The sequence below is a fragment of the Melitaea cinxia genome, chromosome 8, assembly GCF_905220565.1.
Source record: "Melitaea cinxia chromosome 8, ilMelCinx1.1, whole genome shotgun sequence".
NCBI classification, from domain to species: Eukaryota; Metazoa; Arthropoda; class Insecta; order Lepidoptera; family Nymphalidae; genus Melitaea; species Melitaea cinxia.
In genome coordinates this window covers 15,822,828-15,840,775 of record NC_059401.1, presented here as the reverse complement: position 1 = coordinate 15,840,775, position 17,948 = coordinate 15,822,828, and the positions used below count along the sequence as shown (strand labels likewise).

Sequence of the window (17,948 nt, the reverse complement as noted above, 5' to 3'; positions counted from 1 at the left end):
AATGGTAATTGGTAACGTAACTAAGCCCTGAAATAAACAACAGCTGGTGCCTGGTACTTGTCAATTGACAATTTTGAAGTTAAACTTTAATAAATTTAATAACCTCTAAACGAAGAAATATTTTCAAACAGCTGAATATTTTAAATAAAAGATGTCTAACTTTAATTAACTAGTGCTATTTCAAAAATTAAAACTAATCGAGAGTTCGACAGTAAATAGTAAGCCATCATGGCTTTAATGAAAGGTTCTCAAATTCCCAAAGATGCTGTTGTACTCAATGAAATTGAAGCTACAGGCTATATATGGGACGTTATATCGAAATGGGATTCCTTAAAAGAGACGTAAGTCTACATAAATTTAAATATTAAATTATCGTTAAGGTTATGATTGTCTAACATCGCCGATGTAAATAATTTATGAAGCTGGTTAACGTTTTCTTAATTTATCAAGACTTAACGGACTATGTTTGTTAAGATCTAACATGCATCATAATAATTGCATTATTGTCTAAAAACCCTACCCGATTTTTTTTCTTTTTTTAACATCAATGCTAATGAAGCATACGATAGGCTTTAATGATGAAGAAAACTCGACATCAGAACATCTTAGATACTTTAACGCCGTACTACGTTATAGCCGTTGAACAACAACCCCACTGTTGTTTGCTATTTAGATATGGTCTACAAACATACGCAGCACACCCACAGATGCCAAAACTGCAACAAACATCTTTATGGCCTATAATAGATAACATCTAATACAATATTAGTCATGTGCAAATATCAAACCTATGATCAATCAGTAGCTGTAATCACTGCAGACACATTGTTAATCTTTTATTATTAATTGAAAGTCTAAGAAGAATAACAACTTTTTCCTCCGATAAATCTGAAAAAGTTGTTTCATTATAATGATTGAAATTTGTGTAAACATTAGAAAACAATGTTTATTCGATATTTCAGTTGGGCATTACGTTATGGTCCCATGGTCTTAGGAGCAATTAATTCAATAAGTGGTATCATGATAAATAGACACTATAGATGGAGGTTTAAACTTGGAAGTTATGGTCATTTTTCATCAGGTATTCCTCTTGTAGTGATGCCTGGTTTGCTCACAATTGCATTTCATAAACATGTAAGTTTTCCAAATAATATATAATGTTCTAATTATAATTAGATAATAGAAGTAATTAAATATATATTTTTTTACTTATTTAAATAAATTGTTAGTAAAATTTATTTTTAAGTGATAAACACTTTTTGCGATAGAATAATACCATTTTTTATAGTTGTAATAATTTATCTTTATATATTATTCTTAGATTATTGGAACAGACATGCTTCTGATGAAGAGTGACCTGTGTCCCATTTGCTATGAAGTAAAGTCAACAGCTTTACAAATGTCTTTAGGCTTATTATATCCTATGATATTGGCACCTACTTCTGCATTAATGGTAAGTCTTAAAATAACTAATTTGGATATTATGTACAACCGCGGAGTGTAATTTATGGGGTTGGGGGGAAAGAGAGGTTTGGGGGGGGAAGAGGGTGGGTTTTCACCCCTCCGGCAAACTATTTTCGTGTAAACCCCGTTGTTACAGAGATAAGGTTAAGGTTAAATTTTTGTTATTTTTGACTCCACCTTAATTCTGGTGCTGCGGTAAGTTTACTCATGCTCCGTTCTGCGACTATCACGCGTTATTTTCCAACAAATTTACGTAAAAACGATTTTTACTGTAAGATGAAAATACGATACGAACTGACCTTTAACGACTGACGAATAGACACTTTTAAACAAAATAACGCCACTTTTAAACAAAATAACGCGTCAGACATAATATTCTAATAAAATTAGTAACATTGCGTGCTAGAATATAGGTTTAGAAATTCGAAAAATACCCAAAACCGAACCGGAGCACCCCACTGTCCACGTGGTCTTGGTCTGTCCTACCCCTAGAGTGTTTTTTTTTTGTGCCGCGGAGGCGCGGAGGAAGGGCTGCACTTCCCGCAGCGCCGGAGCCAAGCGTTCCTCTAACTTTCGAAATTCTTCTTCTAACCTCAAAACTTTAACCATGGATATCTCCATAACCATGGGGTTCTGAGGTGTGACAGTGGTACCAGGGGTAGCGTTCCCCACCCTCTCCCCCCCTTCCCCCCACGGTCCCGAAATTCGGTTGTACCTAATCTAAAGCTTTACCTTACTTTGTGAGTTTACCATGGCGTTTCCGAAGCCTTGTGTTTCTGTGTCTGAAGAGTCGAGTGAAGAGTTGAGTGAAGAGTTGAAGAGAATATTTTCGTAACCATGGGGTTTACACGATAATAGTTGTCAGGGGGGGTAGAAACCCACCCTTCCTACCCCTCCCAACCCCCCTTTTCCCCCTTAACCCCATAAATTAGTGACCGATTTAAAAATTTAACCTTAAAACTTTAACCACGATATCTTTGTAACAACGGGGTTTACACGAAAATAGTTTGCCGGAGGGGTGAAAACCCACCCTCCTCCCCTCCCCCCCAACCCCATAAATTACACTCCGCGATTGTACATAATTACCACTAATTTAATTATACTCTCAGTATGGTATCTTGTTTTTTTTTTTTTTAGTGTGAATAAAAATCTTAAACCTAGCTTTTGAAGAACTTAATTTGGGGAGATATAAAAAAAAAAGTATTTTTTTTAATATCATATCAGAAATTGACCGCTCCAGCGGGATTCGAACCCGCGTCTCCGACTGACCGTGTCGGCGCTCTAGCCAATTAAGCTATGGAACGTTCCAATATTTATATAATACTGAGGCACTTTTACAATGAACTGAAATAGTTTTGAAGCTGGGCTTTTGAAAATGTGCGTAAATGAAGAGTTAACTTACTATATTACTATTGTACTGTGAAGTCAAATAATTTTTTCAAGAATATTAGTGATTGTTTGTTAATGATAATAACTAGTGTTGTCCCAAGGATTATATACCTATTATTAAAGATATGTCTGTGTGTGACTACCACACATATACCACACCATAAATAAACATTTGCAAATATACAAATATCTGGCTTAAGCAGAAATACAATACTACTACATAAGAAATGTCAGAAACCAAGACAAGCCACAAAATATGTCCAGCAATATTGTTTTTTGTTTTGCGGACCATTTGGCGCCCATTTAGTAGTAGCGCCCAAAGCACGATGCCACCTTTGCATGCCCCCCCCCCCCCCCCAAGCCACTGCTCTTTTCCATAGAGAAGATAGACAGATATTTACCTGACAAAAAAAGAGAATTAACAATATTTTTAAGAATTACACTTTCGACAATCATTTTAGATTCATTTTTTTTTTCATTTTGATTAATAGATTCATTTTGATTTTTTCTACAAAGATAAATATCTCCCTAGCGAGAATCGAACCCGTAATTGCCGGCGTTGACGGTCTTTTCGCAGCACTAAACAGAACAGTTATCAGAACTAGAAAGATCATAACTTTACCTTATAAATAAAATTCTCGTGTCACAATGTTAGTTACGATACTCCTCCGAAACGGCTGGACCGATTATTATGAAATTTTGTGTGAATATCGGGTAGGTCTGAGAATCGGCCAACATCTATTTTTCATATCTATGTTATAGGGGGCGGGGGGGGGGGGGCGATTATAGCACATATGGCAAAACAACGTTTGTGGGGTCAGCTAGTAATATCTAAAATCAATAATCCAAAAAAAATGTTCAAAAATATTTATTGTACCTATTATAAGCACACCTTAAGTGTTATATATCTACTCCATTTTAAAAGTTTTGTCTTGTTTTATTCTAGCTTGCTAACAGATATTCAACATACAGAGTGCCTCACCTATTTGAAGGACCAAAAGTTATGTTGGGGTTTTTGAAGAAGCATACAAAATCTTTTACTGGTACTTTAAGTTATATTGCTCTGATACAAATGGCTGCCTCTGCCTTTATCACATATTTTGAAATGAAAAATACGCTTTCTTTAAGACACAAAATGTTGGAGATGGAAAAAGAATATGAAAAGGAGAAGCAGAAGTAATAGAAGATTGAGAAGTTATGTTGTTTGTAAATATAGTTGTTAGCCAATAAATAACTGTTTTTATTATTATTAATAACTTTGAAAACCTCATTTAAAACTGATTTTTACTATTGCTGATGAGATTGAAAACAAAGGGAGATGAATTTTTTTGGTAGAAGGAGACACAGTCTTGTCTTTTGGCAGACATTTTTATTATCAAGTCAGAGACAAGTTTTGATCTTCAACAAAATAAGCATCGATATAATAACAATTCATATTAAAAATATCGACAAAGTAAGATGGCCACTTAGGGAGCTTCCATAAAACACGTCAAAACGGTCATATTTTAGCCCTTCTTAGACCCCTCCCTCCCCTCATGTAGCCTAACGTAGCTTTTCGTGTCACCTCGTGAACAAGTATAAATTTATTTCATAAAAAATTTTCCATGTGATAAAAACTACATAGCTTTGCTCTTATCTCCTCCCCCGTTACGTACGTGGTTTATGAACGCTCCCTTACATTCTACAACACCTTATTTAATTAGATATATATTTTTTCTTTTTCTCTTTTTATTTTATAATTTTTTAGAATTTTCGCATTTGACATTCGATATTTAAAGCCTATCACAAACTTAGAAAGTCACTTAAGGGTCTAACCGCAGAACCTATTCGTAGATCGAAATTAACTCCATCTAAGTACTCAGATTAAACATAGGATATCAGTGCGCGAAGATCTGCCATGTTAAAATTGTAAAACGTAAAAAAGTATATTCATGCTATTTACTAACTAATAGCTAAAAAATCACCATGACCTTAATGTTTAAACAGCACTTATTACTCGTATTAAGGTGACTTTTCACGTAAACCGGATATTTTATTATCAATATCTTTTGACAATGTTTGAAGCTCGGACAACGAAAAGTTTTCTGAATACAGGTAGTATTCAGAAAACTTTTCGTTTTGTCTAATTAATTCTTGTTCTAACGGTACGTATACAAAACCAATCATTTTTTGTATATAATATAAAAATGTTTAAAGACCAGCTTCAGTAATAACTATCTCTGATTATTCCTACTAAACATTTGAAATACATTCCATACTGATTGATTGATTGATTTAATGGCTTCTTCTTCTTTAGGTTAATGGCTTTCAGTTGTGCCAGTGAACCACGGTTGATTCCGCCAATGTCACGTAGAGTGGAGAACACACGAAGGAGATTGATTACATTCGATACTAATTGTCCGATGTCTATCACGGATAAGCAAAGCGAAGGTAAATTGATAATGGAGAACCGTATTTATAGAAGCGTACCTACGTCGTCATTACGATTGCAATCACAGATGACGCGTGCTAAATCTCAATGTAAATATATCTAATTATGATTTTTTTGTGTAAGTTGTCCAATCAGTATAATACAAACTCTTTAGTTTTTTTTTTTTTTTTTTTTTTTTGATATGTCAGAGCATCTACGCCACTGTCTAATCTATATAATAATATATATAAAAGCGAAAGGTCACTCACTCATCACGAAATCTCCGAAACTATAACACCTACAAACTTGAAATTTGGCAGGTAGGCTTCTTATAGAGCGTAGACATCCGCTAAGAACGGATTTTATGAAACTCGACCCCTAAGGGGGTAAAACGGGGGTTGCAAGTTTGTATGAAAATCCTATGTTTTGAAGTAAGAGACCTGAAATTTTAAATGTATGCTCTATAGATGATGAGAAGACGTCCAAATAAAGCATCTTTAGAAATCAACCCCTTTTTGGGGTTAAAACGGGGGATGGTAGGTTGACTCACTGATCACGAAATCTCCGAAACTATAACACCTACAAACTTGAAATTTGGCAGGAAGGCTCTTTATAGGGCGTAAACATCCGTTAAGAACGGATTTTACGAAACTCGACCCCTAAGGGCGTAAAACGGGGGTTGCAAGTTTGTATGAAAGTCCTATGTTTTTGAAGTAAGAGACCTGAAATTTTAAATGTATGCTCTATAGATGATGAGAAGACGTCCAAATAATGCATCTTTAGAAATCAACCCCTTTTTGGGGTTAAAACGGGGGATGGTAGGTTGACCCACTGATCACGAAATCTCCGAAACTATAACACCTACAAACTTGAAATTTGGCAGGAAGGCTCCTTATAAGGCGTAGAGATCCGTTAAGAACGGATTTTACGAAACTCGACCCCTAAGGGTCAAAACGGAGGGTTGGAAGTTTGTATGAAAGTCCTATGTCTTAGAGGTAAAAGACTTGAAATTTAAAATGTATGCTCTATAGATAGCGAGAAGGTGTTCAAATAATGCATCGTAATCTATATATATAAAAGAGAAAGGTCACTGACTCACTCATTACGAGAACTTAATAACCGCTAGATGGTCCATCCATCCAGGATGGACATGGATGAGGCAGGGAGGTAGATTATAGTTAGTTGACGTCCGCTAAGAACGGATTTTGCGATATTCCACCGCTAAGAGGGTTTAATTAGGGTTGATAGTTTGTATGAAACATATACAGCCTGAAAATAAAACTAAAAATGTGGTGTATAGAGAGGTTTTATAAAAATAACTATTAAATTATACTAAATTGTGCCTTTTAAAAAGTTACTCAGTTTGATAAGCATTTCAAGTGACTGAAATAAAAAAATAATTTGCGTTAAACATCTTAATAGTAATGCATATCTTAATAACCACGCGGACGTAGTCGCGGGCGATAGTGTATTATAAAACAAAGTCCCCAAAATTATATGTGATAGATTCCTTCAAAATCTACTGAACGGATTTTCATGCGATTTCACCAATGGAGAGAGGGCTTCGAGAGAAAGGTTTACGGAACGGCTAAGCCGATTTTGATAATAGTTTCACTGGGAGTTTGCCGGGAAAACTTTGTGACACACTGATTTCTACGCGGGCGAAGCCGCGGGCACAGCTAGTTTCTAATAATAACTGCGTTATGAGTTCCAGACTTAAGCCTGCTAAATTTAAGTGACCTATAGTTTGACCTGTCGATATTCAATTGAAAAATTATTTTATACTTTAATACTTGCTTTTACATAAAATAAACACAATAAACCCCTATTTTCGATAAAACTATAATCTATTATAAATCTATAATTTTTTATTTGCTTTTATATTTTTTTGTTGATTTTTTTAAATGTTTTTCTTACGAATAATTACATTTGCAGAGTAAAACTACCAAGTTTATATGAAAAGATCACCCAAGACCATATAAATCAGAATCAATTATTAGATCAGTAAAACATTAAGGTTCGTCTTCAAAAGAAAAATATAAAAGAAACAATCATACATTAGGAGCCATGTATAAAATACCTCAACCAAAATATCTAGCTTTTTTTTCAATCATTTTCGAACAATTGTTTTCCTGGTAACTTTACCTCACGGTCTTATATACAGGTCTCGCACCGGAGCCCACCGGAGCTTGCAGTATTAGTACGATAGTGTCATAACTTTTCGTTCGCGTCGACGCCTCTGTACGTCACTGCGTGCGCACTGCGCACGCCGGTTGAGTGACTTTTCATTGTGATTGGTTATATTTTAAAACATAAATGCCTTACGTGTGATAGAATGCTATTGTCTTCGTTGCACAGCAAATCCATCTAGCGGCATGCCAAACCATGTCAAAGCGCAACCATTAAGCCGACGTACCCCCACTACTGTTGTTGCAAGACCTGGGTAGAAGACCGTGTTTGATGATGTCATTGTTCATATACTCTGTACATGTCAGAATCAAAAACCCAAATAAAAAATTATTTCATGCTTTCACCTAAATTAACGTACACCTACTTTTATTTATCCAGATTCCTGATAGGATTTAAGAGCCATTTCACAATGTTACGCTCTGCAAGCTTAGGTAAATTTGGTCGCATCGCGCGAGTCGTACGAGCCGCGCGATCTTTGTGCTAGTACGTATAGTGTGACAACCAAAAGACCATCGTGATCATTTTCTGATGTATAATAAAAATTATAACTATGGTATAAAATGTTTTTTACATAATTAATTTGTTAAAAATTTCAAGTATGTTATATAACAACAGTCAATAAATTTAAAATAAAATTAAAAAAATCAATTTTATGAAACAATTTTTTTAAATTGATTTAGTTTTTTCAGTTTACGAATGAATCTAATATTTACGATATGAATAAAAAAGCATTTAATGACATCGACACCGACAAACATATTAATTAACAAATAACAAGACAAACAGATTGAAATGCCTATTTGTATTGATAGTGTGAGAAAAGAAAATTAAATTATACATTTGTTTACAGAAATTATCATTATATTATTTTACAGTCATTTTCGTAATATGTTTATTTTATTTATATTTTATTATGAAAGTATCAAATGCGTTTTATCCGCTATAACAACAGGCGCTTGGCGCGTGTGAGCGAAAGAGACGGCTGCGCAGAATTTGGCGTGGACCTTACCTCTAAGAGCGCTAGCGCTCGACTGATTTACCGGGCTTGATGGGTGGCAATATATACTATCTTTTTATTATTTAATATAAAATGTATTAAAAATAATTACATCTTTTAATTATTTTTTTTTTGTATTCCTTAATGATGTAAGTTTACTTTGATGAAGATAGTTCGTTAAAATTTCTTAGTTTTCTAAGAGAAATATCGCTTTTAAAATTGTACTTATTTGGAAAATATTCGTAACTTTAAATTTTTTTTATCGTTTAATAGAGATACAAATGGAATAAAAATCTATGATAGTGGACAACAAAATTATATTCCACATATTATGATATATTTTTAAAATGGTTTCAACGTAGAGGTTATTGAAAAGTAGGACTTCAAAGTATACATTGCGACCGTTTACCCAGGGAAGAGGCTGATGAAAAGGTTAATAATTTTATACACATAATATAAATCAAAATTCTGATCTGACTATGGACTACAACAAAGGTTGCTCTATTATATTTCAAGAATATAAATTACATTATTGCATCCAACACTGAGATTAACGACGTCAAAATATTACAATTTCGCGGATTGTTACCGATTTTTGTGAAATGGCTCTTAACGCAACTAAAATTTTACGAAAATTTGATAAAAATAATACTTTTTTGATAGTACATGTTACGTCCTTTAGGGTCAAATTTCTTTTAGCGGCTTTGAAGCACCCAGTCAAACAAGAAAAGAAAAAGTCAAACAAATCGAATTTCTATATTTACATTCAATCAGATTAATAGCTAATGCAATGTTACTGACAAAAGCCTTTACATAAAAATGAATCATCTTTTACTGTCAATGAAATAGATAATTTGTTACAATTCACAATCCTGTTTGATACCTGAATGTTTCAACCCCCATGTACTTGTAATAAAATCATTTAAAAATATTGAAAATTATTTTAAATATTCTCGTTTTACCTTTCTTAAGCAAGTTAATCTAAAATAATATTTTATAAATGGCTCCTTCTGTACAAGTTCTCGTTTTTATTTACAATATTTTCTAACCAGCTTATTTTATGTACCTTTTAGGTCACAAATACCACATAATTATTTTTTTTGACGATTACATATCGACGCTGGAAACAAAACAGTTTCAAAGTAACACGCGGATATTATTACAAATCGGCCAATTATTGAAATTTATTTATTTATAATAAGAAACAAACGAAACCTAAAGATAAAACTAATTATATCTAAAATAAAATTGGAACCTATCGATAAAGGTTTATATTATATTAACATTATTTGCTTCTTTTCATTATTCAAATATCACTTAGAACTTGAAGTTTCCAGCGCTTGTTCATCTTCAAGTGAATACGACACTTAATTGAATTATGGAAACTTAACAAATTCACACTAAAACAACTGTTAGTACAACATTATCATTCAGTCATGTGTACATTAAAATTATAAGTCCCAAACATTACGTGAACAATAAACACCATTCATTTCTTATTATTAAAATAATTCGGCGTTTTTATTTCCACTGTTTCATATTGCCAGTGTTTAAAGATATTATATAACGATAAGTTGAGTCAAAATTATGATCTAAGTGAACACCGATGATGTAATTGAATAGATACTCAAATAATCACAATTCTAAAATCTAGCGAATTTTATTATAAGGTGCAATATTCACACATCAATGATTATATCATAAACAAGTTCGTTTATTCGTTAAGTAAATATAGAAAAGATTTAGGACCAATTTACACTAAATGTTTTGCGACCTGAATGAACCGAAATATTTTAGAGAACTCCACAAATCACTTAATCTATTTGTATTTTAAGCCTGTTTTTTATATTCTGTATAATTAACTCATCTTGGCGCACTACTAATGTGTTCCACCACATCCTTGGTATGGTATGGTTAACACGGGCTGGTTTACGCAACTCGACGACTTTGCGCCTATTTTGCATGTCCACCACATCCTTTGTTTGATTTATAATGGCTTTAGATGTTGCCAAAGAGCGCAGATGATTTTGTAAATTTCGTGAACGGTGATTACATAAAGAAGATTGATTGATGTAGTAAAATCTAACTTCACAGAATTTGTAACCATAGGTAACAGTAGTCATTTTGTATCCCTAGACTATGCCACAGTTTTGAATTATGTGACAGTGAAAAAAAAACTTAAAACAACAATGACCTTCATACAATGAATGGTTCTCATGGTCATTACTTTTGGTGTAAATTAGTCTTAAAGGTTTCTACAAATACTGTCAATATAAGCCGCAAACAACTTTAAACTCTGTGTTGAACGACTACAGTCTAATTTACGTACTCATCTAGTATGACTAAAATACCCACACATGTGTTTAATCTTCATTCGAGTATCGCAGAATTACCGCAGATGTACGTTTACATGGCGATATAAAGTTATTATAGAAATACGTTCTGACATTTTGTACTTGTGCGAGGTTTTGCTTCATCTTCTCATTATGACGACATATCATAACACTCTTAACTTAAATCTTATTTCTCAGTTAAATTTAGCTTACTATCACTAAGTCGAGCCTAATTATTTTAGTAATAATTATTGGAGCTTACATATTAATAACAACCCTTCTACTCATCTTCGATTTGTCTGTTTGGGTAATGGAAATGTGATATGAAAGTAATCACTTAAACAATCGTAACCAAGTCAATACGGGAGAGGAAAATATTCTAAAGAGAAAACTGATGCAAGTTTTTTTTTTAGATTTAATGGTCATGTTTTTGGCTGCAGTGATTTTTAGATTATATTTAGACTGCACTAAACTAAATTCTAAAACACTGTTCAAATTTAAGCTTCTACGTTTAACTGTATTTTAAGTGTAGATATTTGATGAAACTAGAATATCTTGTGGATCATACAGATCATAAGATTTTTACAACAAAATTTTAGACCTTGTAAGTATTTGCAATTAGCCCACTTCTCACTAATGTCAAAAACAGTATACCATCCAACAAATGCAATAGCACTTATAAAAGCAAAACGTCGCAACAAAATGTCATAGTACCTTCAATTTTCATCATTTCAAAGATGACACCTCTGATCACCCTCAGGAATGTCGTTGGCAGTGATATATTAACATTAAACCATATCGATGTAACACGAACTTATTGGGCAGGAAACACTTTGAGCATAATTCTGACCCATCAAACTTGGAGTACACCACGTTTCACAGACACTCGTATACTTAGTAACTATGTTATTAACAAGTATGTCACTCGCGTTCGTCCAGTATGGAAGGTACGACGCGGGTGTAGGTGCCTGCTAGCAGCGTTGGTTTACATAGTCATTGTATGAGGCCGAGACCTCCTCGGACTGGTATCTGGTCAACTTGATACTGCGCCTCATGTCCGCCGTTATTGCCGCTTTGTATCCCCCCTTTCGAAGAAGGGAATCGATTGTCTGTATTTGGTCCCAACCTAGAAGAAATATATTAATTTTAAAATTTTTTTCTTACCTTTCTTATTGCAATTTTTATGATAACAATTTTTACTGAGATAGGTCCATAAGAAATATCTTGTTCAAAACTTGGACCAGCCCGACTGATAAAGCAACCTTACAAAAGACCACTGCTAATAATACTGCTCTCAAGTACAGTTGAATTCCTGGTCAAGAGACGCGCCTGAGAAGAGTTCCATACCACGGCAAAACTTTTACCTTTTTTTACAACAATTTTTTACCAGTTCAAATCAAATTAAAAACTCAAAAAAAAAACTCATCTCATTGATTTTCATTTGATTCTGTTTTATGTAAAATTTATAAGCGGCTTAATATACGCTTCTAAAGATAAACAATCATAGATAAATGTATATTAGCAACAAAATCTACCCATACCTTGTTCAGTAGCGACTTGAGGTAAGTAGGTTGCAGTACGCTTGGAGCCCCTCTCGCTAATAAACTCGATGCGGATGCCGTGTTTGCCCAATTTCCAGTCTAAGTAATGTTCAGCTTCTTCGAAGTGTTGCAGGATCGACACGGACACCGTAAGGCGGGGTACCTCCTCGCGAGTTATTGGTGTGAAACGAGAATCTTTCAAAGCACTCGTTATTGCGTACTCTCGGAGACCTGGAATAAATTATTATTTAAATTTTTATACTGGCTACTTATTTGTACTAGAAGTCGTTTTATATGTATACTTTTGGATAAGGCAGCTCTGATAAAAAAAATGATATTGTTTTTTAAATGGTTCATTAGTTCTCTAGTCAACCTTTTTTTTAATGTGTGAAAAGATAACATTCCCGTGTTCTCTGTGATGGATTTTGTAATTATTTTTAAGTAAGAAAATGTAACAACATGACACTATATTCTGAGCAACTAATGATTTACTAGATTCCGTGTTAGTTTGGCACGGTTAAAAACCGTTTATCCAAATATGTAAATGATTTACTAGGTTGCAAACATTTTAACACCAATATATTTTATAATTTGATACGATTGCCTTTTCCAAAAGCAATTATTTATGAAATACGTTACTCATAAAAACTTAGAATTACTCTTAAATTGTTGTATCTTCTTATTAAATGGACAAATTTGTCTTTATTAAAGTGTTACCTTCGACAACAACTTCTGCACAAGTTTTAACCAACTTTTTCGATGTAACTTCTGTATAATTATTGATAAACAATAGAAAAATAATCCCTGACAATGAGAACCATACATCTATCTTCCTTGCTGATTCTTTTGCTGACCATACATGAGGATTATAACTGCATATCCGTCAATGCTTCTTTAGATACAGCCAGTTTAAGATGTACAACAAGCTTTATACCCTACACACTTTTCATTTTTTCCCAAAATTCTTCGATCTGCAGAAACGCCGTTGTGGGTAATATTCTGCATGGAATCAAAGATTTCTTTATTCAGTAACTTTGTCCGTATTTGTTGTTTTGGCTCCCCGTGGTTTGTGCTAGTTTCTTTTACACAACTAGAATTCTTATATATTTGTGCCTTTATTTACCATATATCCAAAAAGAGTAATAAGGCTGAACTCACGAAAACACGAATAGTATCCAGTTATTTGTGAAAATATTGAAATAGAACGAGGTTTCTAAATCGTTTGGAAAGCAAAACAAAATTTTCGTCGAAAAAACTTAGACTTCAAAAAAGAGAAACGGTAGTACACAACAGAACATCGAGTTTAGCAAAATATAATGTCAAGGTCCTCAAATAAAAAAAGGTTAGATTTGTACTAGGCCCTTTTTGCGAGACATTGGCTCTCGTGTAATTTCAAGCGTTTGTTACACGAAAGATAGTCGACATAATTGTTTCGTATGAGCTCTCTAAGCCTCCGACGTATTTTATACACCACACGCTTTATCAATGCCTCTCTCGTGCCCTTTTATCCGCACTGCAGGGATGCCTTTCCATCGCAATTCTGCACGAGCATCAAAATTATTCCTTTCGTATACACAGAAACTGGAACCTTCAAATGACCAGTTTTCGTTCAAGTTCAACAGCATACTAAAAACTCTCCTAAAACTCTCCTTGCTGGTGACTTGTTATTAGGTGATAAGTTAGGAAGAAAAAATTATAATTTCATATAATGCAAACCGTCCATTTAACTTCAAAATAACGAAATAAATACCTATATAAAAAAATAATTAAAAAAATGAAAAACATAAATCGCTAAAATAATGAGTGATCAATCCAATAATAAAATTATTTTTGTTTAGGGCATGTTTGACCAGTATGCTCAGCAGTGTGCTAATTCTTAATTAATTTATTTCATTAACTAAAGATATATGCAAAAAAGGCATTGATTACTATGTTGCTTAAAATGTAGATCACAAACCGCATTTAAATAATATAATTCAAAATTGGCATATGAATCAGTTTTGACTGGTTCAAACCAATATCGATGCAAATATTGAAAATTGGAGTGTCTGTTTGTAAAATTAAAATAACCGCTTTTTACTAAATTAATATGGATATATACACAATACATATACCAAAATAATATTTTTTACAATTTTTGTTTGTTTGTTTGTTCCGGCTAATCTCTGAAACGGCTGGGCCGATTTTGACGGGGCTTTCACTGGCAGATAGCTGATATAGTAAGGAGTAACTTAGGCTACTTTTAACTTAGAAATTTATTTATTTTATATCTCTGCGAACTGAACAATAACTTTTTTGTTACATTCCACGCGGACGAAGTCGCGGGCACAGCTAGTTTCCAAATATAATTGGTTTAGTTTTTGTTTTATTCACTGTCAGTGACACTGATTTCTGCTCTGGGGGTTGTGGGTTTGAATCCCGTCTGTTAACTATAAAAGAAGTATAAAGTTGTTTACTTTAGGAAATGAAGCCTGTGTATATTTAAAAAATATTGTAATTTTTGTATTACAAACCTGAATGTAAATGCATGGCATTAAAGGTCCCAATACATCCACGGAGACGGTGCTCCTTACCAATCTTCCATGTAACAAAAAGGGGACTGAAAATGACAAAATGAGGATTATTAAGAAAAAGTAAATTATGTACTTGACACAAGATAATTTAATAACATTTTGAAAATATAATTATTTGTCCAATTGTTGTTTTCAAGCAACATTCATTATAAAAACTATTGCATATTTAGATTTCTCTATGTGTGTATTCAAAAATATTTAAATTATATGTAAATTTTTTTGGTTTATGTGATGTTTATAGTTTTTTTTTGATGTGATAACGTCTTATAACCCGATGAATATCGGCTGCTTGCACGAAAAAGTGTCACTTTCCGCCTGAGCCTGAGTGTGCAAGCAAGAGCGCGGAACAAGCGAAAGAGAAACACGATCGGCCCAAACGTTGGGTTGTGAAGTTGTGACACATTTCTCTCTTCTCGCGTGACGTCAGAGCTAGCAGTTCGAATAAATAAATGTTAATGTATCGAAAAAATGTAATATTCAATTAACTCCTTCTTTGTATAATACAATATATAATACAATGATAATTCAGTGATAATAATTCAATTCAATTCAAAAAGTTATACAATTTTTAATCAATATTTCTTTATGACGTTATCACGTAAAACTATTGTCCATAAACAGACTTTACAGAGAGCCAATTTTTTTTGGAGATTTTATTTATTTATTTTATTTACTCTTTATTTTACACCACACTATGCAAATACAAAATAATACTAATACAGACAACTTAAGAATGTGTAGTACAAGAGGCAGTCTTATGGCTGGTTAGACATTTCTTCCAGACAACCCGAAATAGGATTGAGTATTATTTATTTGAGAGATCGGGTATTTCTGATTCTATGGTAGGAATTTTCTAATTCTATATAAATTAAATTTATTTTAAACAATTTCTTCTTTATTTTTTTTTTTTTCTAATATAACCTAATTTTATTATAATAGTATTGTTATAATCAATTAATAGTATTACTTAAAATGGTGATCATCAGGTGCACTAATGCACTTTCTGCCTTCTACATCAGGGGTTGCGGAATCCTACTTGAATTGAGAAATTTAAAATGATTAATTTACACTGTTCTTGAATTATAACATATTAATTTTGATGTTGTGACATCATTTTAAGTTTGCTGGATAATAGGGGATACATTATCTAAGTTTGTATTGTACCTAATGTTAAGATGTATCAATTTTTAAATGGACTGTTGTTTTACTATTTTAAATAAGGTGCAGTCTTTGTTAATTTTCTAAAAATGTAGATATTTTTCAATGATTTTTAAGTGTAAACATAAACACCTTATGACGAAATAAACATTGTCATTTCATTTCATTTCATAAAATGATTATTAGGAGACTATTTTTTTTATAAATCATTACATAGTATAAAACAAAGTCGCTTCCCGCTGTCTGTTTGCTTAGATCTTTAAAACTACAGAATGGATTTTGATGCAGTTAAAATAGTGATTACAGAGGAAGGTTTATATGTATAATATATGCATAATATAGTAGAGGAACACTGATAGAATGCTTAAATTGCAATATTTTATATTTAGTATCAGCATTGCACCCGTGCGAAGCCAGGGCGGGACGCTAGTATTAATTAGAAGTTAATTGCATTGTCAATAAGACTTAGAAATAAACACTTTGACAAATACTAAATCAGCTAAACAAACAAGGATGATAGATAAAAGTTTAATCACAGACTATATCTCAACATTAAAAGTTATTATTACAACGTGTTTTATAGAATGAATTATGTACTCAGCATATCTGTAGTATAAATTTATGCATAACATAATACAAGTTGTTTTGCTGCAAAAATAACATTCCTTTGTTTCACTTTCCTAGGGATAATATGCTATTTTGGTATCAGGTATGTTGTATTAAGCCTACAAAATAAACTGCTGTGTATTTAATTAGTAAATTTTATTGATGAAATTATAATTGTTTTAATAAGATCATTATCTAACTAGAAAAATATGGAGAGCTTTAACACTTTTTTCCTTCTCTTTCTTATAATACCTTCGCACTTTCTATTTTTATGATATAATTATTTACAAGCAATCTGCTGCATTTTTGTTTTAGACTACGACTACTTACTATATATAATACCTTTGTCTTAATACAATTTACTTATAATTTTGGATGTTGAATAATAAAACGAAGCTTATTTCATATTTAGGGTTCCAAGAACATGAGCCAATTAATTTAATTGACCTTTAATTTGTTACATAGACATCAATTTCTTATTACTTACTATGCATCATTGGTGAAATTTGGCGTTTGTGGCGGGTCCATACTATGCAGCTGACAATACAAGACGTCGAAACAAAAGTAACACATATCAGGAATTGCAACTGACTCTAGGTAACCATTTATAGGTCGATCGACGTGGTTGCTATAAGAATTGTTTAATTTCTGTTTCTTTGTTCCACAACATACTGAAGACATGATGGTTGGTACCAAAATTTTATTGCTAACAATAAGAAACAAAGCAACCACACTGCATAAAGTAAACGAAATCAACACATGAACACACACACGCTCCTTCAATAGTTTTTCTGCTATTCGTCAATTTGTATGACAGCAGACACAGACAGCCAAGTGCAGAGCAGAGACAGATAACAGATTGCAGAGTAGGGTACGATTGTGTCATAAATCAAAGAGCAACACGGAGGGGAGTAGCTATGTACAGGCGTTCCCCTCTGTCAAGGTATAAGGCCAAATGGCCATATGCATACAATAAAACTAGTTGCAGCCGCACTGATCACTAGACTAAATCTAGTTGCGCAATTGAATCAACGTCCTTCAAAAAATGCTAAATTGTTCTGTTTTTTGCTGCAAAAAAAGATCTGCCACGTCAAATTTACTAAAACATGGCGTTACCTTTCATACGTAAGTATTTTTTCATCACATTATTACTTGTATACTTCTTTTAAACCTTTTTTAAACTTAAAAATTACAAATATTATCGGTCGTGTTGACTCGATTTGCTTACCAACACAGGCCGCTCGCCCTCATACAATACGCGGATCGGTCGAGCGACTGATCGGAGTC

At 33.0% G+C, this 17,948-nt stretch overlaps 2 protein-coding genes across 2 annotated transcripts; one reads left to right on the top strand and one right to left on the bottom strand.

Moving 5' to 3' along the window:
- Positions 1-66: 66 nt before the first annotated feature.
- Positions 67-4,084, top strand: LOC123655916. Its single transcript, XM_045591658.1, has 4 exons — positions 67-341; positions 963-1,134; positions 1,322-1,453; positions 3,800-4,084. Exons 1-4 carry the CDS (start codon positions 229-231, stop codon positions 4,031-4,033), a joined length of 651 nt encoding a protein of 216 aa, XP_045447614.1. The 5' UTR covers positions 67-228; the 3' UTR covers positions 4,034-4,084.
- Positions 4,085-11,060: 6,976 nt separating this feature from the next.
- Positions 11,061-17,504, bottom strand: LOC123655671 (uncharacterized protein CG5902). The gene is made up of 4 exons (XM_045591429.1): positions 17,149-17,504; positions 14,838-14,923; positions 12,325-12,555; positions 11,061-11,909 (listed from the first exon to the last, which is right to left on the bottom strand). The coding sequence occupies exons 1-4, from the start codon at positions 17,340-17,342 to the stop codon at positions 11,755-11,757; spliced, it is 666 nt and encodes a 221-aa protein (XP_045447385.1). The 5' UTR covers positions 17,343-17,504; the 3' UTR covers positions 11,061-11,754.
- Positions 17,505-17,948: the final 444 nt, after the last annotated feature.